Source organism: Ptychodera flava, chromosome 3 (assembly GCF_041260155.1).
Source record: "Ptychodera flava strain L36383 chromosome 3, AS_Pfla_20210202, whole genome shotgun sequence".
NCBI lineage: Eukaryota > Metazoa > Hemichordata > Enteropneusta > Ptychoderidae > Ptychodera > Ptychodera flava.
The window spans coordinates 30212570-30239162 of record NC_091930.1 but is presented as its reverse complement, the minus strand read 5'-3'; the positions used below and the strand labels follow the sequence as shown (position 1 = coordinate 30239162).

Below are 26593 nucleotides of genomic sequence, written 5' to 3'. Positions count from 1 at the left end.
GAAATCTATGTTACTAATGGAGTTGATGATATTATTGTGTACACCGACCATAATCCACTTGTCTTCTTAGACAAATTTAAAACGAGAAGTCAACGTTTATTTCGATGGAGTTTATTACTACAGCCATATCCCTTAAAAATTGTGCATATATCTGGCAAAGAGAATGTTATTGCCGATACTCTGTCAAGGATATAAAACCAGAGTTTTGCAATATACTTGTCATTTTCAATCCTTTTATAGCTATGTATGAAAATTAACTTATAGTAATTGTTGTAATTCTTCTAGAAAAACAAAACAAAACAAACGTCACTATGGCGACGTTTCTTTTTTTTGAGGGGGAGGTGTTACGACAGAAACGCCCTCTATACTCTTTTTTTCTTGTGACCATGTGACATAGTTGAATCCTTTTGTTTTCTTTTGCTTATCTGCGTGACCAGGTGATGATAAGAATGTATTTTTGCCGTTTGTTTGCGTGACCAGGTGTTGTGAATAAATTATTTCTTTTGCCGTATATAAACCTTTACACGTGCCACGTGTAGAGCGTCGTCGGATATCCACGTCCACGGAGCGGAGCCTCTCAGTTTTGAAGACAGAGCCCGGTTTTGACTGGCTTTTGTCTGAGTCGACTTGCTGGTGCTGAAAACTATGACTGCGTTCTGGAAATAACTTTGTGTAGCTGTAGACGTCTAAAGAAGTTCTAGTAACTTGCCTGTGAGTACATTCCTGTAATTAAGAAACGTCTTAGTGGTAAGAGTTTCTTGTTGTGACTTCCACGTGGATTATTGTCTGAACTTGTGCGTCAAACTGCTGAATATTGTCTGAACCTGTTTGTCCAGCTCTGTGGCTGTTTCCCGTGGACTGACGCGTCGCGGAACGGAGTGGGCACTGAGAACCAGCGTGACTACAGTGAGGAGAGAGCTCTCGTCGTCGGGTCTGTGAACATTCTGTTAATTTTCTAAAGTTTAAACAAGTTTTTTTGTTCATACCTGGTCACGCTCGTAGTACAAATAATTTCAATATTGTAAATAGTTGTTTCTTTTGCTGTCATTGCGAGACACTCTGTGATTAAATAAGGATAAGACATTTTTAACCATATTATTGTATATAGTTTCCTTTGTTTGACCATCTTTTGTTGCGGCCAGTGGGTCTGTTTGGAGTCGTTTCACTTGTTAAAAAAGCATTAGACGACCACATTCATTTTTGCCTTGTCGACTGCTCGTGGTCGTAACAATACATACATACATACATACATACATACATACATACATACATACATACATACACATACATACATACCTACATACATACATACATACATACATACATACATACATACAACATACATACATACATACATACATACATACATACATACATACATACATACATACATACATACATACATACATACTACATACAACATACATACATACATACATACATACATACATACATACAATACATACATACATACATACATACATACATACATACATACATACATACATACATACATACATACATACATACATATCATTCATACATACATACAATACTACATACATACGTTCATTCATTCATCATCATTCATAAGGTGCACTTTGCCCCACATATCCAATAAAGCCAATTAGCCGTTGTTCAATAATTTTACATAGAATGTCACAAATTGATCCCATTATCTCTGCATATTATTTGTGTACTAGATTGGGATCTAATTATTGCAATATGATGAAAGAGAGTACAAGTAAATATACACAGAAGCAGAATTAAATGGACCATACACCTTTGTTTACACAGAGTTACAAGTACACCTTTGGCGACATATGGCTTATAGAAATAACCTATTTTTAATGGTCATATAATTCTGCTTTTTTTAATTAAGCACAAACATATAGCCATAAAGGATGTTTTTCTTTTTGTTTCCTCACCTTCTTTATCCGTTGTTACATATACTCTTGCAAGGTCACCGTGACCAAAATGAAGACTGTTTCCCTGCAACGTTATTTTATACGTTGTCCATGGAAATATTTTATCACTGAGAGTCACAAATTCTGCAGAGCCTATATTAACATCAACCTATAAGTACAAAGAAAATGTTTCTCATTCTCACTTGCATCATTTACATGACTTGAACTAATTTGATACGATTAGATTGTTAAGTAATATTTGTTTAATTTTAACTGTAAGCTCATCTGCTTTTCTTTTTAGTTTTTTTTAACGAGTAATTTGAAATAACGTAACATTCAGCTATAGGACACCTAACACTTTTGAAAAGTATGAACATTGTGAAGATCCAAATCCCAAATTAGTTCAATCGCGTTCATTATAAATTAGCCAAAGAAATAATTAATAGATTGGTAATTGTCGAGCTCATTAAATCACAATATAACGTGAATTATATTTTCGGTAATATGGCAATGAGAAAGCAGCATTAATCTATTCAGTCATTCAGATTTTGTCAACAGCGGTAATACTGCAGAAGGTCCTAACATTTTGGAGTGAAATACTACTTACTTTCGACGTCTGCAAGACCGGTATCACGGCCTAATACAGCTAAACACATACCTATGTACTATATCAATAGTATAAAATATTATTGTTCAAATAATAATCTTAAACATTTAAATGAAAGCAAAATTGTCTTCAACAATCCGAAAAGGTACTGCTTCATTCCGTCGTTGATTGATTTGCATATGAAGTCCTTTTTGAAAGCGGCTACAGTGTCACTATAGCAGCGATAAAACTGTTTTGATTAAATCTTCACCATCCGAGAAATTGCATAAGCTAGTGTGGTTGAAACTTATTGCAGCGTGGCCTAGCTGTATATCGCTGCAGGCAAAAAAAACATATCAGCCCAAAGATTTTTGACCTTGAATGTGAATAGAGAAAAGGGATGACATCTATTTGGAAAAATATGTTATGAGGAAATCAATTAAGTAAACTTAATGGAGGTTATACCTTTGAACCTACTTTGTACTGGCCTTTGTCAGGACGACCCCGACGCAGGATGTCGATACAATTGGATCAGTAAACGTTGAGTTTTCAATGCGTGATCAAATCAAATTCATTTACATATCTTGGTAAATTCGCCTTATCACATTTACCAAAATTGAAGCTCTGTTCTACGTAAGATGCACGTACGCAGTGTATATCAAGGTTATACATGCAGCGTTCTTAAAGTGGCACTCCCATTGGTAACATTTTGAAAGACATTTTTAATACCAACGGTCGATATTTGACGTAGCGACTGCGCGCGGATCGCGAGATATCGATAAAAAATATTTCGTCAAAAAGGTAAAATTTGAATTCCGTTGGCCCACCTAAATTTAGCTTCCGAACATCGAACGTTCTGCACTGGGGCCGTTGTCAACTAAGCTATGGAGTATGAGCCTACGCTGACGCTGCTGTACACCACAGTACCACTTGCATCGGTGATCGTCATGCCCTATGAGAGAAAGCTGGATCTTACTGACTCAGCAAAAATTGGTTAAAAATATAATACAACTGACTGAGAATAATGAAACGACAAAAACTAAGGAGAATTTTTAACAAGCGACCTAGCGGCCGATATAGATCAGCTGTGTTTATGTAGAGAATAACTATTTTTGACACATGTGATAAAGGTGGAAATCTTTGATAGCTCAATGCAGTGGCCAGAAAAAAGTGGCTAAAATAAGCTTTAAAAATACACATTAAAGGTTTCATCATACTTTGAATATATCACATCGGATCACCCTAAGGATATGTCAACCAAAGCTATCTAATAAGTAGTTCTTTGATAATAAAATTTTCTGACCAAAAATGGCAACAATTGCCCCCAAAAATAAAAATTGCAGATTTCATCATAATTTAAAACTTCAAATTTAGTTCATATATAGAAACCTGTACACCAAATTTCAAAGCTGTTGGACCAGTACTTTTTTGAAAAACGCATATTTCGACCAAAAATGAGGAAATTGGCCCCTAAAATTCAAAATTGCAGATTTATCATTTTTTCAATAAATATCATTGAGTTCATCTACGGAAACCTGTATACCAAATTTCAAAGCTGTCAGATGAGTAGTTTGGAAATACACATTTTTTGACCTAAAATGGCAAAAATTGCCCTTAAATACAAATTTACAGATTTTATCTGAAATTCAATATATATCACCTATAGCTCATTTGTAGAAACCTGTATACCAAATTTCAAAACTATCAAACCAGTACTTTTTCGAGAAACACATTTTTGACCAAAAATTGCCCGAAAATTACAAACTGCAGATTTCATCATAATTTCAATATATATCATTTAGTTCATCTGTAGGAACATGTATACTAAATTTCAAAGCTATCAGAAAAGTAGTTTTGGAAAAAAACATTTTTGACCAAAGTGGGAAAAATTGCCCCAAAATTAAGAATTAAAGATTTCATCAAAAATTTATTATATATACTTAGTTCATCTACAGAAACCTGTATACCAAATCTCAAAAATATCAGACCAGTACTTTTTTAGAAATACAGTTTTTGACCAAAAATGGCAAATATTGCCTTAAAAATGCAAATTTGCATATTTCTGCACAATTTGAGCAAATCTGAAATAGATCATCCCTGGGGACATATTTACCAAATATCAAAGCTATCTGAGTCGTAGTTTTGAAGTAATAGATTTTTAAAGATTTTTTTTTTACCAAAAATGACAAAAATTGCCTTAAAAATACAAATATGCAAATTTCAACACCATTTGAACAAATCTGACTGAAGTCACCCTAATCAAATTTAAAAGCAATCGGACAAGCGGTTTCAGAGAAGAAGATTTTTAACCGAAAACGCCAAAAAATGCCCCAAAAATACAAATATGCAAATTTCTCCACAATTTGAACAAATTGAAGTGAAGTCACCCTAAGTGAACTGCATATAATATTTCAAAGCAAGGGACATGAGGTTTAAGAGGAGAAGGCAATTATTGACGGACGACGACGACGACGACGGACGACGACGACGGATGACGGACGACGACGGAAAATCAACCTAATTGATAAGCTCCGCGTCGCTGACAGCGGAGCTAAAAAACTTACCTGAGGTAAACGCATAATGCTGTATATAAAGTCTTCTCAGTGGGAGGTAAATTAACTTCGAACTTATTATGGACTTCCTAGAAAATCATTGACCAGCCCAACAACTAATTTTCGGGGGATTTCAGGTCATAATCAGAAACGATCGTAAACCTTAGGGATGTGAAATATACGCTCGTGAAATGACATGTTTCTATCGATATCTAGCGATCCGCGCGCAGTCGCCACGTCAAAGATCGACCGTGGCATTAAAGACATGTGTTTTAAAAATGTTACCAAGTGGGAGTGCCACTTTAAGTTTTGTCAGTGTACACATGATACACGACCATAGCACAAATCTGGTTGTAGACTGTGATTAATATTACAATATGGGAGAAAAGCCTGCATTTTCGCTTTTTCGTAAATACCTTGCCCATTGATAGATATGGTCAAGAGAAGGGGCGATTCAAAGGGTGAATTTACAATGAAATTAATACAAGACTTTATGAAATGTGAAACGGTGTTTTTGCCTATGCGTGGCATCCATGCAGGATTGTGACACTTTTGTTATTCAAACGCCAAGTGTTTTTTTTACATTTCCATATAGCCTGGCTAAAAGTGTATTTAACGGTAAGAGTTATTCTTCGATATGTATCTTTGATCTCCAGTGTGCTTTCACTATCATATAAGTTGAATGTACTCGTTGGTCATGATGTAATACGCATCGCCCCGAAAGGCATTTTGAGAACGAGGTTGATCTATTGCCTTTTGTCGACGGCTCAATGTAAAGCCAGAAGATTTCAAGGTAAACACATATTGCAAAACGAGACATTAAGATTAAGTGCCATAGTATCTTGTAACTATATGTAGCGGACTTAGCGTCGAATACTTACACATGAACTTGGCTCAGAAGGAATGCAGTATGTAATATTATACAAAATAGAGTAGTCGTCTGGCATGGGAATTGGATTCCCATTGTTACGAGAATGGAGTGTGTGGGGTGGCTGCCAACGAAGAGAAATAGATCGACTCGTTGCAGAGATATTTGTGATCTCTGCTGCTCCAAGTTTGACTGCAAGAACAACATTTGAATAATTAAAGGCTATACACAGTATTAATTCAACAAGAGTACTTTTAAATTTTCAGTGGTTTTCGCTCAAACCAATGCATGTTTAACGAGGTAAATCTTCATTACGGTTCATGTATTCAATTATCGCACTTGGTATGTTTACATCTTAAAGAAATGGTACCAAAGAGCATATGAAGCTACCTTGACCAAAATAAGGTATTTCCTTTTGCCGTTCGCATGTATTACATCTATATGTTTCTGAAGTTCATAGTTTAGACAAGCAATTAACCAAAAACAATTAAAACTGTACGCTATTTTCTAATAATTTGTTGACCCACCAAAGACGAAATATGAAAGCGGTCGACAAATATAAGCGCATTTCCCTCACATATTGAAAAGTTATAATAATTTTGCAGATGATGAAATTTGACATGTATCAAAATATATAGCCTACCACTTCACAAACACAGGGTACGAATTCGAAATTGTGGGGATTAAGGGTAAGCATGATGCGAGCAAAACGATATTACAAGGATAAACGAAAAAACCGAAAAGGTGCTTGCAATTCGTTAGTCACATTACCATTGAACATTCTATCAAACTTTTAATTTACATTACGTTATAGCTTGTCAATACCAGTGACTTTTGTGATGTAATACCCCCTGATTATTGCTGATAATATATCCCATTACAAAACATTGTGACCCCAAGACGAACGTAACAATACAGGGTTTTTGTTTGTAAACGAATAAAGGAATAGGCATTTAAAGACGCCGATTTGTTATAAAATACCGGATTACATAAAAGGACGCTCTTTTTATATACGTGTAGCTTGAACTGGGAGAGTCCATAGATTGCGTTTTTTGCATGCATTTTAAGAAAATTTATGAAATTGGTATGCTGTACTGCAGGGTAAATACCTGATCAATGCATTACGTACGGCGCGCCGATTGCTTCAAAATTATTTTAATATTTGTGAGGAATTACAAACAAAAAGCTCTGTGTTTTACGAAAAATGATGGGGTTCATCCAAGATAAAAAAATCGCCAGGTGTAAATAAAATATATAGAGAAAACAGATCGCCGGGGTGAATAAATAGGAGGGGTACGTCCACAAAAAATATGGGCGTATTGAAAAAACGAGGGGGGATGTAATATCCAGAAAAAAAGTTGCTTGGGTAAAAAACGGGGGGGGGTTTCTATTGTAGTGGTAGTTCCGATATAGAAAATAATTTGTGTCATAAAAAAGGGGAGTTAGCGTTGGTGTAAATAAAATGGTTTTGTTAGATATTTGTGAGGATCCAGAAAAAAGGTGAAGGACGGGAAAATAAAATTTCAAAATTATTTTAGATATATGTGGTGATCCGGGAAAAGGGCTAGGGCACAAAAAAATGGAAAAACAAGAAAAAACAAAACAAAACAAAACAAAACAAAAAAAACACGCATGAGAGAGATACCGGAGTTTATCACCATTCACTTTGGGAAACCATACGATGCAAATGATGCAAAAGTTTTCAGTGGCTTTATAAATGTCAGGAAAAAGAGGAGATATAAAAGGATAGTGAGAAAAAAACCGTGCCGCGCTTGTTGAAAATGTGGAGTACTTGTTTCGAGGAAAAAAATCAAGATACGGGTCGCTACCACTCAAAATGTGTGGAGTGGGTGGACTAAATAAGAAAAGTAAGGGGGTCTTGTTTTCCCATTTTTCTTCCATGAGCATTTCGCGAACTGAAAAAAAAACAAACAAAAACAATGGGGGTGGTCCTTCAGCTCTCTCATTATTTTTGGTCAAATAAAAAATTGAAGGGATGGTGATCCCACAGCTCACTCATTATTGCCAATGTAAAGTTGATGGTGTACTTCATAATGACCGAGGAAATTTACAACAAGGTAACCAAACTCGAAACAGCTAAATTCCTCATACTCTTTCAATAAATCGAACGACATCAGCAACTGCTCGTTTGCAACTATATTTGTGAAAAAAGGGTCAAAAGATAGCGACAATGTCCCTTTAATAAACAAACCTGCTTCCTTGGTATATTGAGAGACTGCCTGTGAGAGACCTCCACCACCATCAGCTCTATACGCCTGAATATAGAACTCATACAAAACATACTCTTGCAGACCTTCAACTTCATACTGTAGCTTATTGGTTGAACCATCTAAATTCCTACACAGAGAATAGAGATTGAACAAAAGAGTTAATATCATTATGTATATTTCTACAGCATTCCTTAACATGAAAAAACAGTATTTTGATCCTAATCTGGATATGTGGACATTCTGCTGCTGGAGGCTTATTTTAATAAATCACTTGTTAAGTAGTTTCAGTAGCTAATCAAGATTTCAGTATAGACATATTGACTGGCCGTGAGGGCAACAGCATACGTCTGTACCCCGAGAGACTGTGAGTCACACCCAAAAACAGACTGTTTCCCGAGGCTGTAGGCCGAGGGAAATAGTCTGTTTTTTGGGGTGACTCACAGGCCCGAGGGGTTAAAGACGTATGCTGTCGCCCGCATGGCCAGTCAATATGTGTTTTATAACACACCTCATCCGTAGCCATGCATAAGAACGTACTATACACAAAACTTGTCGCATGAATGATGTAATATGTTGAAGTGGTTCGGCAAAAAAAAAGTTTTCCCGTCAGGGTCGCAATACTTCTGCAAAACATTCAATGCACCTTTGATTATAGTTTTCGTTCGTTTCGAGTCCTTGTTGGAAACCAGAGCATTCAGTTCTTCTTCAGAAAGTAGGATAAACCGAGAAATTTCTCGACTATCGTTTCGCTCGGCCGCAGACGACATCTTTGTTTACATTCCAGTTCCGACAAATGATGCCTGATGACGTCGTTTACGTGGATCAGCACAAAAAGAACGCATCCCACGTGACTATCAATTGGCGAATTAGAACACAGACTGCGGATGAGTGTGTGTTATAATATATAAGGCCAAAGTAAGTAAATTCTTTGTTTTGCGTCCGCGCGCGGGTAGGTTTTTGGAGATTTTTCGGAAAAAAAACACAAACTTTCCTTTCAAAATTTCGCCGTTGGTGGCACTATTTTGTCGCAAAAGCAAGTCGTGGCTTTTAACTTTGCGATGAAACACTCCTTTACGGCAATCAGATTTCACTAATGGACAATGCGGTGACGTAAAACAGTACTCTCTACACATTACCCCTGTCTCACGTCGGGGCCTCACGTTCTCGCTGTCTGTTGTGGCTTTGCCTGTTGTGGCTTTGCCGTCACGATAAAAAATGGATGAAAGAAGGGAAATAATCAAAGTTACAAAACAGGAAACATTTGCACGGCAACTTGAAGGCATGGTCATTGCGAGCAATCGGGACTTGAACAGAGAGAGATTCAGTCGGCCGATTGGACTTGGGTACCACGACTCAGAGAATATGGCAGATGGAAAAATCGGAAAGTGTTGAAGCCTTTAGTAGTTTATCGGTCTTTCAGGTTTGCCAAAAATTTGGTTCATTCGTCCATTTTAACTTGAAACAAAACACAAGCCAGTGATCAGTCCTATAAACGAAAGGCCTTTACGTACTTTTTCGTTCAGTTTGGGTAAGGGAAAGTAGAAGCTTATTAGAATCCCTCTGTGAAAGTTCAAACTTGGTGGTCGTAGCTGCTCTTGAAGGAGGTCACACTTTCTGCATTAATGACATCGGCTGGTAATTTATTCCAGGTGTCCAAAAAACTTGCCGAAAAAATACTTCCTTGTGTTAAGTCGAACGTTTAGTTTATGAAGTTTGGGTACATTGTCATAGAGTTCTCGAGTCGGCTGCTAACTCAAGTGAAAGGTTACAGTGGTCATGGCCTTTGATAACTAATTCTAGAGTTGAATCATGTCGCCGCGAATTCTTCTTTGTTCAAGTGTTATTAAACCAAGCTGTTTAGGTCTATTGTGATAATTGTAGTGTTGGAGTTTAGTTTTAGGTGCCGTGCTAAGATTTTATGTCCTTTTGTAGCCATGGTGACCAAGCTTGTACTGCATATTCGAGCTGTGGTCTCCCAAGTTGCTTGTAAAGACGAAGAATGACATTTGTTTTATTTGATCGCCAATGATCGGTTAATGAGATCAAGCATTCTGTTTGCTTTTTTGCAAACTTATCACATTTGCTTGAAGGTTTTAAGGTAGAATGAAGTAGGACGCCCAAGTCATTTTCTTCAGTTGTAAGTCCAAGTGAAATATTGTTCATTGGCTATATATGGAAGGGGTTTTTGTAGCCAATACGCGTCCGCCAGTGTTCAATCATTTCTGTAGCTCATCCAAACCAGCTTGTAGAATTTCAGGATCACTACAATTTCGCAAGGGGTGATATGTCTTAGTATTGTCAGTAAATTTTTGAGTTCAGAACTAATTTCACCACCAGTGTGATTGATGTTGATTAGAAAAAGTACCGGTCCAAGAACTGAACCCTGTGGGACACCACTTGTGACGTATTCTCCATTCAGATGATGCTCCATTTATGACTACTTGCTGATTTGTATTTGTTAATCAAGCTTTGACCTACTTTAGAATATTTCCATTTATGCCATGATACTTCATCTTTTCAATCAATCCTGGGTGTGGTACTTTGAAAGTGCAAGGAATATAGATGTGAAGAGTCCTAAATTTGGGTCTGATGAGTCTGTGTCTGGAGACTGACAATTGCGAAATGATTTCTTTTATTTGATGGAAAGGAAAGATGTTGGTTTTACGGATGGTCCCGAGGAAGCTACAGGGAATACTTTTGTCAATCATATCATCAATGTCTTCTTCTGTCTGATGCCCCATCTTTCTAAAATTGAATGCAGAGGCTACAAGTTACCCAATCTGTTTGGTGTTTTCTTTCAAAACAGACACCTTTCAGCAAAACTATGACATTCCATCAGAGCATAAACATTACAAGAAACTTGAAAGGAACGTACAAGAACTTGAGGACAAAAGACTGCTACTGTATACTATTATAGTGTACCCATTCCTCAAACTGTCCAGATTTAAGTAATTTGATGAGGCTGTCAAGGTGCTGTGCAATGGTATTGACATGTGGACACTTTGAATGCACAAGAAAGAAATCTAAAACTAATAAGAGAAAAGCAAACGTCAAAGAATGACTGTTTATTTTGATCCATTTGTCATGAAAATGCATACAGTGATCACATAGTGTGTCACACTGTGACAGGAGTATTCATGTTGTTTGAGAAAAATCGTCCAATAAAGGCAAACAGATTTTGTGTTAAATTTTCTGTGTGTGTTTTTTAACCGCTTACCCGCGTACCTTTTAGGATTTTGAGTGGACGCAAAACAAAGAATTTACTTACTTTGGCCTAATGAGTATATGTACAGTACATGTATCTAAATGAATACATGTGATACAGAACTGAGATTTCAGTATATAACAAGAATACATGTACCTGAACAAATTTATGTGTATATACAGAACGTGTACGAGGTATGACATGGTAACTGCAGAACACAAAAATGCATGGTCATAGCAAAATTTGTGTTCTACATGCATCAGTCTACATATGAATTCAATACAATGTATTCTTGAAGACTGTTTGAAATAAGTTAAAAGGTAAATTAGATGGCCCAGTGCAAGTGTGGTGTATCGCCTGCGTTAAAGCATAGGGCCATCAAACTGCTTATAGCTTACAACTCAGAGCTGCTACTTCTCCAGTAAATCTTGTACTCTCTGATACGCCCTCGTGGAAATTCAGGAGGCTCCCATCCTACCAGAATAGTATTTTTGTCTATGGCGACAGCACTGACACGGAGCGGTTCACTTGGTGCTAAAATAAAATCAAATACGCCAAATCAAGGCTTTCATTTTTCCAATGCCAATATGCATATACCAAAACAATTTAAACTTATCTTTATGGTGTACACATGTATGCATATCACCTAACTCAAACCGTTAAATGCTTTATGGGTACTTGTTCATTCTTTATCATAACGGCAAACAGAAATACACTCAGAAATAGTTTGTGAAATTTAGAGTCAAAGTCATCACGAACGTTGTAATCAGAGGAAGATTTCGATGTTTTAATAAAAGGTACTTACTTATGACTGTGAGAAAAGCAAATTTCTGATAACTGCTAGTATCCCGTTACTCACAGCATATGTAGAATGAGAAAACTGATTTCTCGTCAATTGACTGCAAGAATACTGGTACGATATCCTCACTTGGTTAGTGTGAGAAAAAATATATTCACCCTCAAAAAACCGAGAAACTCTCCATTTCTTGCTATTTTCTCACAAAATTCTATACTAATGGTAGTAGTACACGTAGATGTTCTAAATCTGATTGGCATCTGCCATATCTTCTTTATTGTGAGGCCCTGCCATTGCAAATATTGGCAGCACAAATCAATACACAAAAAGTCTCACCTAGTGCAAGATCTAAAATAGTCAGTAGACTTGGTGGTGATGAGCCTGCACTGTTGAATGTTACGACCTGAATATCGTACGATGCATACTTCTCCAACCCTAAATGCAAGAAAAAAAAGACAAATTACAGGCCTCTTGTACATGTATTTTGAAAATTTTATTCCATCCAACATTCATAAATTTCTTCCTGATTATAGTTTTTGGCTTATCTGGATTAATAATCAAAACCTTGGCTAAAAATTTTAAAATGGACCTTGTAAGTTGGTATATACGAACTTAGACTTTGATGTTCTCTTAACGCGATTACAAAATAAGGGATACAGTTATGTCACAGAAGAATCTGTGGAAAGATGGCATACTGTGGGTACATTTTATACAATCAGAATGTTTATGTATTACGCACAGTATACCATAAATATGGTTGAATGAAAAGTTACAACATACCCGCAGCTCACAATATTGAAGCTCCCGTAAATGAAAACAAGTTTTGTCAGTGCTTTCGTTCTTTTTATTGACAACAGTTTGTGGAGTACATCCCCGACATTACACTGCACCCTGTATCTTGCTTGTCAACACACAGAGTTATGCACTGCGATTTAGAGTGCGCCCTCTAGTGTTTTGTGCATCAGTTTCAGAATTGGGGAGAAATAAAAGAATCATACAGTACCCTAAATCTGACAGCATTCTCCCAAACATACTCGGTAGACTACATCATGTATAAGCATCTTTATATATCGTTTTGATAAAGATGAAACAAGCAGCTTTACCTTGTAATACCTGAGACGTGGCGTTTGCTGATGCATTCCATGATATCGTGATATTTTCACCTTCTTCACTCATTGTAATGGTATATCCTAGCACTTCACCCTTCATTTGTCTGACGCCAAGTGGCTATGATAAAGTGACCATATATTAAAAAAAAATGTCAATCATTCCAACTTTTGGCCATACAAATTTTGACGTGGGCACTATCCGGTTCAGGCCCCGAGAACCGGATAGTGCCCACGTCTATGAATATTCATCGTGAACGAGGGCGATAAAACTACAAAGACTGCTTCGGATAAGGCTGGCAGGAACGCAAACAAATTATCTCCCTAAGTCCAAATTCTACATTTGGCTCTTCTAAGTATTTCTCTGCACTCCCACCTGGTCAGTCCACAAGGATTGGATTTTTCGATAGTTGAGAACGGCGACACCAAACGATGTGTCCATTGTCCATTGAATTGAAACGGATACTGTCAAACTATTAAAAGTGCATGCTATGTTGTAAAATATCAAAGTCACCATTTTTGGTCGAAAATGAAAAGAAATGCGTTGAAACACACGATAATTTCGAGTATTTAAGCCCCACAGTCCCTCAAACCACGGCCATACATAAACGCATACATTACACGTCAGCGACGAGTGCTACGCTTGCGATCGTGTCGATCGGTATGACGGTATGACATGAATCAATGTTCCAGTTCAAGTGACTTGAACTGCTTGAATGACTATATCAAAACTGTTTTGATGTTTTCTGCTCTGTTATGGATCAGGGCCCGGCATTCACAGGTGCAGAACATTTCGGCCAAGGGGACATAACACTAAAACAAAACTGACCAACTTTGGCTTTTGTAAGCGCTAGCGTTCCCGGGACAAGGATTCGTTCCGCCCGTACCCGGGCCCGTACCTCGATCCCAGCTTTGTACTTAGCCGGCGGTTAACTGTTTTTATCTTTTATCTAATGTAAGCCTAGTGTAGCCATGTGAGATATATATACGGTCCAATTTCGATATATTGTAGTCTAATTTTGATATGCTGACTTATACACTATATCAAATCACAGACAAACAGAAAACTCAACTCACTGCTAACATTGCCGGTCAACTTCAAGAATCATGTCTCAATTTTCTCCATTCTCTTCCAATAAACCCGAGACAATTTTACTGACAGTATTACACTGTTACAAACCAGTCTGTTATGATGGACTGTGTATACACTAAAGTTTTCGATTTCATAAACCAGAATTCAGATCTCTCCGTTCAAGAGACGAAGTTTCTCTTAAAACTCAACCAACAAGACTCAAATTATGATGATCGTTCTTTCTCGTATGTCGCTGTAGCAGCAGCCATAGCTCTCGTACGTTGCTACGGAAAAACTCTTTTTCCGTTGCATGACTTGGGGTTTTCCCGTTGCAATCCATATTCGTCCGGGAAAACGAGAGCTACGACTGCACAGATGAATAGACTTTCTAGTCTATTCGGTCAGCATCAAGTACTGAAGTTTTGAAATCTTGACTAAAGACCTGCTTCTTTGAGAAAGTATAGTCATGCGACAAGCGCCAGTGAAAATTGTCTTTATGCTTTGTCTTGAAAACTTAGGTGATTTTGCTCAGCTCACGTCTGAAGTTGCACTAAAATAGCGTTTAGGACCTGATAAACAAATTACACTTTGAGGGAATGTTCGTGATAAGTGGAACGGCGTTTCTCTCCAATCACTGGCCATGCTTGGTTTAGGCGTCAAATTTAAAATTCATTGTTATCAGTGCGTACATATTGACACACACACCCACCAACTCATTAAGCAGGCAAAAGCTCTCGCAGAAATTTGTATGGGAAAAAGCTATCATGATGATGGCTGGCTTCAAGGAGCAATATGTTGACACAAGGTTGTATGGAAAGTATTGACGATCTTCATTTTGGACCATTTAGAGTTCATATGGAATAGCATGACATGTTCCAGTACTTGTACAGTTTGCAACCTTGCAAACTCACGGTTTTTTTTTTCTTTTAAACATAAGTAATCAGGTGTTATACTTGCTTTAATTAGAAAAAGCCAGGCAACCTGGCCTAAAATATTCGGTGATTTTTAAGAAACTACACCACTAAAGATAAGCATGTATTCAGGTTAGTTTGCGGCTGTAAGGAAACATTCTTTTTTGAAATCAAGCATAAAATTCGGTTACTGTGCAAATTTTGCTGCCAGATAAACAAATGAGCTGAAATTTGTCTGTAGATATTTGAAATTCAAAATGGCCACTATTCCTGTGTTATTTCTGTGATGATTTTTTTGTTCATTTACAAAACTTAAAGGTATACCGGCACTGTCCCCTGTTCCAAATTGCCACAGTTACCATGAAAAGAGAAAATCTAATCAATCACAGATTTTAAGCGGGTGGCTGCTTTTTAAAAACTGCTCCCTCACAGTGGCATTTTTAATACCAAGGAACACCCCTTTGACCATATATGGGCATATTAGATTGCAGTTGAATGTATACCTTTAACACTTTAAACCCCGGTGCGGGGTATAAAAGACCGCTAACTCATCGAAAATTTATAATGGCGCTTGAGTGACAACTGGCAACAGCAAGGTAGACCGCTCCGTGAAAATCAGCGAAGCGATTCTCAAACAAACATTATTGGCATACCATGAACACAGACTGTTTCATAAACTCGTAGGCCATACAGGTATCCGCAAAGTTTCACAAAGCATTTTAAAAATTACGATGATTAGTGAAAAATCGCTTTCGTAACAAAAGAAATGGCCCCTGGGGAACAGCCGTTCAGTGATTCAAACAATTGTCAATCATTCCATTACGCGCAGAAGTGTAAACTGGTCAAACATTTGCTGTGCAAACGAGAACAATTACGATGTAAACAAACCATGTGTACGCTTATAGCTACATGTGTATTGGCACGCACACAGGATGAAAACTTCGTGGTTGTCATAAACTATGTTACTAACAAACATTTATGATGCAATAACATCGCGAAAGTGTGACTTAGCAAGAGATGAGTCACTACTGGTACGATGTATTCTTGCGAAAAGTGCATACACTGTTCCACAAAACTGTAGGCAGAGTCCATAGTTCGCATTGACAATGACATGGAAACAACTAAACATCAAAGCATGGCGGTAACCTCGATGATCAATTTAATTACAGTCAGTCAAAGAGAGCCACTTTTTAAAACAGTCCCCCGAATCTACATTTGAAAGTACTGGTACGCTACAGTCGCTTTTGATATAAATGCTGGCCCTGAAAATGGCCGTATGGTTTGTATGTACATGTGTTCTCACACATGGCAATGACAGGTCGTGTTCGGAGGGTTGGTAAGGTTTTGACATACCGGTTGCCCCAGTAACGTTTGAACTTCTGTTATGAGAATTAAACAAAGTTTGTAAGACATCAAACATGTATTTGTCAGTTGAAGGTGAGCAGGTGAGTGTCATCACCCGATCTTCCTTGAAAGGCTTAGGCCTAAGAGGATACGTTTGTCTAAGATCGACTCATTGAGTTGGCACTACATCGTAAGATTTCGACAAAGGTTGGTCTACAATATTTCTTCAATAACGAAGATATCTATGAACACAGTCCGTGATTCATCCCAATGCTCCGAAAATAAACATAGCTCGTGATGAGCTGTCCGGGGTGACCTTCAAGCAAATGAGCAGCCGACTTTGATCGCTTACAGATATCGTGGTACACGAGATTCATGGAAATCTCGATCCTTCCGTGATGTAGTGAACTTATTTTTTTAATTTGGCGAGCGGTCGTGACGTCGCGTCGTTCACCTATTTCCTTCCATTTTTCTAACCATGTTTCTCACTCATGTTCAGATCGGTAATTCGTGATTTCAACATACCAAATTGCCAGCTTCGGATTACTTTAATATAATGTTTATGTTTACTACTTTCTTGATGATTATTTCCACTACGTACGGCGCCAATTCCGTATTAAGATATGGCGGTCAGTAGCCGAATCATTTTCGAACGATGACATGACCCCGAAACTTCAGTAAATCAACGCAGCAAAAACTTCAGTAGATCAACTCAGCAAGCTCCTGTTTGATGAAATTGATATTTTTTCGTTCTATCCTTTTTCGTTCGAGTATTGCGAACTGTACCTATAGTACGAGCGTGATTTGAGAGCAAAAAGATCACGTAGATAAGTCAAACGATAGCAACCGTGGCCAACAGACTCATTATGCAGAGCCATGCCCCCAAACGCCCACCCAAAACTTGGCATTAATCCTGATCCCGGTCCATTTCGCGTCTGCCTTTAAGATAAAAATAGTGTCAATGACACTGTCCTCCCATTTTACAGAGATACTAAGTACTAGTACACACATGACATTGCATTCTTACAGGTTGACTAAGAAAATTCCATTGCAAGTCCAAATTAATCTTATACCCCAGCAATATGAAATGTTCCATCTCATAATGACTTTTACACATCTGACAGAAAACAACCCTAGGATCAAGACTATCATGTTTTACAGCAATCCAACAAATACTTTAGGAGAAAATGATGTTTTGTCGAAAAATGGGAAAATTGCCTCAAAAATACAAATATGAAAATTTCACAACTATTTGAAAACATCTGACAAAGGCCAACCCTAGGATCATACATACAAGTTTTCAAGGCAATGGGATGAGCGCTTTCAGAAAATAAGATTTTTTGACGGAAAAAAAAAAGAAAAACACCCAAATAATTCAACTTTCAAAATTTCACCACAATTTGAAGAAATGTAACTAAAGTCACTATAAAGAGCCTGCATACCAAGTTTCAACCAAATCTGGCCAGTAGCTACAGGGTTTTAGCAATTTGCAGGATTTTTCCTTTCTTTGCCTTCATTTGCACATTTTTGACTTTGACATGTTTATTTCCACAAATTTACATCTCCAACCCTGGGTGCACCTGTCCACCAAATATTAAGATGTTAGGTGCTGCAATTTTTGAGTTTTTAATGTGGACAGACATACATCCGCACATACTAACTAACATACATACATAAATACATACGGACAGACAGACAGACAAACAGATAGACATGCATACATGCATACATTTATTTTTACAGCTTTTAACCTCCAACAGCCGACCAACCTGTTCAATATCAGCTTGTTCAACTTGATACTACTGCTTATAATAGTATAAACGAGGGTTAATTACATTCTAATTAAAGTAAACAAGACTTGCTTATCAAGATATACATAGTAAAACAGCATATCTGTCAGGTTATAAAGAATCTTCAGCTGGATATCTTTATCAGTATTTTCATCCTATTAAACAAGCACATTTTAACTTTCAAATTAACATTGCAAGAAAGTTCTGATGAATAAGTTGAGCCTGTAGGTACTCAGAGAAAGCACACAGAAGAGACAAATGTTTGAACTTAAGAAGTTCAAGGTCATCAAAAGCATAATAAGGAATATTGCTATAAATAGCAATGAGGAATCTTACAGCCCAGCTTTACCATAAAAACCCTATCACTTCACCACTCTTTTAATTGACCACTCTATTTTTTTCCTCAAAAAGTAATTTTATTTAATCGTTACCAAGTCAACCATAGATGGATATTGGAACTTTCTCTATCTCTATTTATTTGACCAAGCTATCATGACAAACCATTATGAGCAATTTCTTTTAGATAACATACAGAGCACAATATATGACGGTTCAGAATATGTCAAAGTTTGGATTCAGGAAAGTTGCCTTTTCCTCCAAAATGATAACTAGTTCACAATGAACTGTCAAAAAATTGAACTTTCTAATAATTCTACACTAACGTTATTTTGGCTTTGTTGATTTCCTAATTAATCCAATTATTTAAAATCATATTAATTATTTTTTTCTGGGTGAATTGATAGAGTTTATACAGTACAAGAGTTACATACAATATAAGTCAAATTCAGATAAAACATCAATTACTGTCTAACATTGCATCATTCCTACAAAAAGCACCTCAGCCTGGAACAGCACAATCATAATCTGCTCATTTACACAGGCAGTACTTGACTTTGAATGAATGACCTACTACATTTCACCTATGTACCAAATTTGAAAGCATGGCAAAAAGTACCACAAAATTTGCAAATTTCAGCTTGAGTTCACAGAGTCATCTTCAGGTCACTCCTATGAACTTTCACACCAAATTTGAAAGTAATGGAATAAACAGTTTCAAAGAAGATTTTTTTAACCAAAAATGGCAAAAATTGCCAAATGCCATAATTTTGATGCATTATATTTTGAGTTATCACATGTCACCTGCACGCAAAATTTCAAAGCGATCTGACCATTGGTTTCAGAGAAAAATAGTTTTTACTAAAATGGCAAAAAAGAGAGGAAAGAAATCATTAAAAATAGAAAGCATCAAATATTGACATCAAATCTATATGTTTAAATGAGTTGGGCCTAAGGTACCTAAAACCCAAATATGACAATGATCAGATGAGTAGTTCCTTAGTTATTGATTTTTGACCATTTTTGCTGTTTTGTCTACCTCAATTGCATATCTATGAGACTAAAAATTCATTTTAATAACGGCACACCTACACCATGTACGGCATCACTACACCAAAAATCAGCTCAATACATGCAGCGGTTCGTGAGTGTTTGCGTTGGACGGACAGACATCCATACACAGACACTACACATACATTCACATACATACATACATACATACATACATACATACATACATACATACATACATACATACATACATACATACATACATACATACATACATACATACATACATACATACATACAGACAGACAGACAGACAGACAGACATCTCACATACAGACTTTTTCAACCATATAACCTCCCAATTGCCATATATGTATGGCAAATGGGAGCTAATAAAAATTTGTCTCACTCTAAGAGCTTTAAAAGGAGCCCCAGCAAGGGGTAGATCACAAAAGAATTGTAAAAATTTTAAAGACAAAATATCTTTTCCTAAGGTGAAGAATTTCTACCTTATAAGAGTCCATCTATTTTCTTACATTTTCTGACATACCGGTACTGGCACAATAATGCATGTGTAGACATTGTACTGATTATATGTATGGATATGCAAAAGTTGTAAACAGGGCATAGGAAACAGCCACATGCACTGTGCCAAATGTTCCGTATCTATCAAAATCCACCAGAATATAGTTTGGTGGATTCTACCAGTATACAGCGGAATCCATAAGGGAATCCATTGCTATCCAGTTTAGAGAATATAGTGGTAGAATACACAATGGATTCTATTAGTATCCAGTTAAACACTCTTAGAAGTTGATTTAGGAATACATCTCGTAATCCTTATGGATATTGCTGGATTCCCTAACCATAATGCATTGCAGATCTGCTGGGGTGTAAGAAGTGCAGGTATAGAAAATACACTTCTGTATCCATTATGGATACTGTTGAATTCTATTACAATGATTAATGCACTGCATATATAAATATGTTAGCGGGTCCCCGAACTTGATAAAATGAGATAGGATATTGTCAAAGCTTAGAACTGCTACAAACAGAGCTTGAAAACAAGCATACAGTTATAACATCATAACTTCGAGTGTGCACTCTGACAACAATGCAACAAATGCTACTGACTAGGTAACTCCTCGTGCTATCGGTCCCACTAAATACTCCCTGTACATACGCGGGGACTACGAGGAGTCGCCCGGTGCAGAAGTTGGCCAAACTGCAACTATTTCAGCCCAAATCTACTCGATCCAACCGAAGTCAAGCACCAATGGAAACAAATTGTAACATGTTTCATAAGGTAAAACCATGGAGGTACCTCTGCTACCTCCATGGTAAAACAAACAGCTGTTTGTTATCAAAACGGGGGAGAAAGTGCCAGATCAAGATAAAGCTGAGTTGTCAAAAGTGTAGGTCAGGCCCAGATCATTCAGCTATATCATGGCCGTGGTGTAATCGACCTAATGCCTTCCTCAAATGTCCGGAAGAATTTCTGAAAAGCGCCGTTTTTGAAACTTTCCTTTGACATCAAAACAGTGCGATCGGAATTCGTCCGATCATTGCGACGTCAGAACTACTAGTGATAAACAAATGATGGAAAGATAACTTTTTTTTCAAAATGCAGAAAGCCACCGACATGAAAAATTATGCAACAAATGTAGATCGTGTAAAACGGGTACGCTTTTGCCGCAGAGGAAGTCCTTCAAACGTTTCAAATCTAGCGACCAGCTGCAGATGGTTAATACATGAGATGAGCCAAACGGTGTTTTTTGTACAAAACGTGTCAATGAAAGGTTATCAGTCGAATTTGTTATCAGACATCGCCGTCTCAGCTGCCATTGCATCAGTAAACTCTCGTAACAATCATGAAAAAAATATTTCAGCTGACAAACATTGATACGAAGTCAGTTCAATGCAGTACAAAAGTGAAATAAATGTCACAGGTCCGCATTTCGTGGCCCATATATTCTCCGGAGAAATAACTCGTTTTAGAGGTTGTCGGACAAGTGTGTCGAGGTATCGAGAGAACGGACAAGCTTTTCGAAGAGAACGCCGCGTCGGACATCAGAGGTATCGAAGATAACATCGGACAAGTGTGTCACGGGTGTCGATCGACTAGATGGCTTTCGATTCTACTGGTCGACTCAGAAGGGAAAAAATCACAGAAAAATTAGTCAGAGGAAAGCATGAACGAAATTTAGAAAATCACTGTATGTCTCATTGTACTTGTCCGCGTAAGTTTATTTTTAACCACAGGCTTTGTTTCTGTACATGGGTTTACTGTCGGACAAAAACACCGCAATGCTACGCTTAAATTATAGAATTGCTTTCCTTCCCAGAGAACTTTTTCATATTATGATACGCAGATCGATTGGGAAATAGTTTAATGCACCGTGGGTGGAGGGGCGGTGTTTAATGTTTGGTATTCTTAGAAGTCGGCAGTCCTTTGTTTGATATACTGCACCCTTCGTTCATTTGCATCTAAATGAAGCCGGCTTGGCTTTGGATTTGCACATATGCATGTGAAATGAGATTTCAACCAGTCGTTTTCACGGGTTGAAGCACGGTCCCTCCACAATTTTGTGGAGGGACCGTGGTTGAAGCGATGTTGTAATTAATGGTACATTGTGTATGGTGCGAGTACTGTCAAAGAGGTGAAACGACAAAGGTGGTGACATTTCGGGCTTTCTCCAAAACAGTCGGTTTTCACTGAAAAAACAGCCTGTAATTTTAGGGGCGGTGAAGATCGCTCTGGTCGTCCCCTGCTTTTAGCCATCGTTCACTGAGCACTGTTGATTGCGACGATTTAGCTCCGCACCGAAAACTGACGCATCAGCAATACAGTATTTGCATCAAAGCACGTGTTTGCATGAATTTGCGGTCCCATGACACGCGCCAGTACCATATATTTATAAGGCCTTGTTGTCGGAAAAGGATCAACAAAACGCAGCTAAACTTCTGTAAGTCAAAACACAGTCCCTCTATCCACATAGAGGGACTGTGGGCAAAACTAGATTCTAACGCCTCCCCTTGATGATAAACAAATAAATGAACAATATCTGATTGGTGAGAATGTGACGTAACATGACCAGAAAATCTTCTCAGTAGTCAAAGATTAATTCTTAGAAGCAGTTGTTTAGTCTCCAACAGTCCCATCCCATGGGTGAGCTTGTCAGTATCTACTCAAAAGTTTTAAAACCTGAGTTGTCTGCCTCGGAATCCAAAGTTACACAATTTTGTGATTTGTTAATTCATGGCCACTCCATTTTGTGGGGTGACGGAGGTTATTCGGGTAAAATTCCATGGCCTGGGGTCCATTGGCGCAATGCAGTGTTATTGTTGTCCGTACTTTAGTGACAGTTGAAAGATTCAGGTTCGTCGGCTAGCCAACGGAGCTGTTCATCGAAAAGGGGCAGGGGAATCCTTTTATTTTTTGAGGACAGTGGATTTTTTAAGGGCAGTGAAACAATATTTTAACTGCATGGTGTGTGGCAGATTTTGTTTGTGGGCTGGGTAAAATCACATGATTGGCGTTGGGAACGGGTTATTAACGACTGGCGAGAGGAAATTGCTCGTAAACTTATACAGGACAAGAACTTTTACGATATACGGCGGAAACCATGAAGGCGACTTTGCACAATTTTTAAATATCGGATATTTACAATCTAGTATCTAAGTTTGACATATCGACGATTTCGGAACTAGTATCGATACTAGACGATACTAGAATGAACTGCGGTTGTCCCATGGGAAGCCGCGTCTGTGAAATCTCCGATATTTACCCAATATTTTTCGGCGATTTGGGGACTCTAATATCGATACTAGACGATACTAGAATGACTTGCCCTGTGCCTCGGCACGCCGGATCTGTGAAATCGCCGATATTTACCCGATATTTCTCGGCGATTTGGGGACTGTAATATCGATACTAGACGACACTTGCATGAATTGCCTTGTGCCTCGGCACGCCGGATCTGTGAAATCTCCGATATTTACCCGATATTTACCGGCGATTTGGGGACTTTAATATCGATACTAGACGATACTAGAATTACTTGCCTTGTGTCTCAGCACGCCGGATCTGTGAAATCTCCGATATTTACCCGATATTTTTCGGCGATTTGGGGACTCTGATATCGGATACTAGATGATACTAGAATGACTTGCCTTATGCCTTGGCACGCCGGATCTGTGAAATCTCCGATATTGACCCGATATTTATCGGCGATTTCGAGATTCCAATATCGATACTAGACGATACTAGATTCAGTCAAATCGCGCGTAAATATCCGATATATATCGCAGATTTCACCACCTCAGAGTTCTAGCCAAACCCGACTTCAAAGGACTGACTCTAGCTTCGATATTAGACGATACTGAGATTCTGTCAAATCGCAGTAAATATATGCGATATATATCGGAGATTTCACCACCTCACAGTTCTGGCCGAACCCGACTCCCAAGGACTGACTCTAGCTTCGATACTAGACGATACTAGATTCAGTCAAATCGCAAGTAAATATCCGATATATATCGGAGATTTCACCACCTTACAGTTCTGGTCAAACCCACTTTCAAGGACTGACTCTAGCTTCGATACTAGACGATACTAGATTCAGTGAAATCGCGCGTAAATATCCGATATATATCGGAGATTTCAGCCCTTTACAGATCTGGCTAAGCCTATCTAACTCCCGATATTGTATAGTCTAGTAGCCGTAAATATCGGATATCACATAAAAGTGCAATGTCGCGGTGTCCTCATGAAACGCAGTGATGTGTCTCGCGGTAGCTAAAGAGTACACCTACAACCGCAGACCATTAAAAATAACAGGCCAAACGTAATAAAATTAAGGAGAGCTGATGTACAGAGTCTTTCATCTGTTTATAATACGAATAAAATGAATTATGAGGATTCAAAGTTTTTTTGGGTTTTTTTTTGCGGGACAGGGGATAATCAATTTGTTTGTCATCGGACACGAAAGCTTACCTTACGGAGTAGAAGCAGCATAAATATGTCGGGGACGTTAAATTGAATTTAGTACGGGTGGGGGAAGCAGAATTTTTCCTAGGGACGGCACCCCGTGAAGAGCTATGACCCTTTGAACTTAAAATTGGCCTGTTAATATCTATAGTCCTATTTAATATATTCTGTCATGTGAAGAAAGCTGTTTTTAAAGTGAACTGCTTGTTGGCTGCCCCTGAATAATGTGTTTTATATAACATCATTACCTATGAAAGAAACGAAGTTCAGAAATTACCACTATGATAATAAAACTCATCAGAATTGCGTCGGATTGATATTCACTCCGGTTATTTTTTGGTATTGGTTGAACAGAGATGTTTACAAAAATACGATGTTGCAATTTCCATGCCAGTTTAGTGTGTGTTTATGTGTGTATGTTCTTACAGTTGGGTCAAACCTTAGTCCCTTCATCCAGGGACTGTGATCAAAAAAAAAATTTAATCGCGTTTACGCTTAGCATTTTTGATCATGTATAACTACTTGCATCACCGAATAATCATCTCGATCCAAGCATGGAGCTCTACTACCTCAATAATCCAAGAAAATGCGACTTTGTCCAGACTTTTTAGGCATAGCTGCTTGTCCCTTCAACTGCTCTGGTCTACGCTAGTACTGAGGTTGCAACCAGCTTTCATTTCAGTTGATACAGATACGCAATTGATGCCTTTGTTTCATGTTACAGGACTATCCCATCCCGCTTTCCTAAGGACTCAAACTTCAATACCGGACGATTTTGACGATTGATACCTATCCTATAGTTCAACTCCCCCCCCCCCCAATCGTTATATATAAATCTTTCCCCGTCATTTAAAAAAAATCCCGTGAGCAAAGCTTGAAAACAAACCATTTGGCCAAGAGCAGAAAAAAAATAACTTTTTTTTTTCATTCTAGACATCTTCCACAATTGATGCGCTGACGCATTTTTTTATTTATTTTCTCTATTATTTTATTTATTCTTCAACCGCGTACTCAGCTTGGAATCGAAACTGTACCGGTGGTACTAGATAGACCGTGTAACTCCAATGAAATTTAACACGCATGCGCGTATGTTCCAGTTCGAGTTTAAAGGTTAGGGGTCATGTGCGTACCATTTCAGTTAGTGACTCGCACGAGAGTCGAGACCACGTTTATACGACCACGTCGGACGTCAGTTTTTCCGAAACCAGAACACCCATCAGAAGCATGAGCAGACTTGGTCAATTGCTGAATTTTACTACTAATGATGTACTGCAACTTTGTTTGAATGGCAACTCGATCCGTGTGAACACCGGCCGGCAGTTATTGTCAACCATACGTACTCACTTCCACTTCCAGTCCCGACTCGAAGCATTACGTGCGTAGGCTACCATAGTTGTTGAACAAGGTAAGCTATTTACCAACTCCATGTTATGTCGTAACGTGTCAGATATTCACAATTGCACTAGTCCATCTGTTTTCACACAAATCCACAACAAATGTAACTTTTGTGCGTTGGTACAATGCAGTGTTTCAGTCAGAGGCGAATTTTGAGTCATTTGACCCCCTTTTTTTAAAGGTTTGATCCTCATTTCTGAAAGCAATGGGTCATAAATGACTCGCTCTAGGCATTCTTTGAGCTCTCACATGATTTGCTGTAAGTTGTTTGGATTGACACCCTGTTTTACTCCCTTCTTTTATTTTTTGTTTTTACTAAATTAAAGATTAATCTTTTAGTACAGTCTCCTAAAGTTCTGCAGTGACCCTCAAAATCTGAAGTGAGGGGGCATTAAGTCCAAAAATTTGAAGCTGGCTGCAACACTGGGTATGAGAACGGCAAAATTCCAGGGTCTCCAATGTGTCGATTTGGACACAAGGGCGTCGATTAATT

At 38.0% G+C, this 26593-nt stretch overlaps 1 protein-coding gene across 3 annotated transcripts in view; it reads right to left on the bottom strand.

Moving 5' to 3' along the window:
• Positions 1–1839: 1839 nt before the first annotated feature.
• LOC139129820 (granulocyte colony-stimulating factor receptor-like) overlaps positions 1840–26593 on the bottom strand; it is a 63289-nt gene continuing 38535 nt past the window's right edge. For 2 of the 3 annotated variants that reach the window (XM_070695502.1, XM_070695503.1), the window contains exons 9-14: positions 13249–13372; positions 12482–12580; positions 11748–11883; positions 8126–8271; positions 5927–6105; positions 1840–2076 (exon numbers count right to left, since the gene is read on the bottom strand). In XM_070695502.1, the coding sequence (XP_070551603.1) occupies positions 1855–2076; positions 5927–6105; positions 8126–8271; positions 11748–11883; positions 12482–12580; positions 13249–13372 (906 nt within the window). In that variant the 3' untranslated portion in view covers positions 1840–1854. Of the gene's footprint in view, positions 2077–3265; positions 3446–5926; positions 6106–8125; positions 8272–11747; positions 11884–12481; positions 12581–13248; positions 13373–26593 lie in introns of those variants that run through there. The other variant, XM_070695504.1, reaches the window with a different exon arrangement.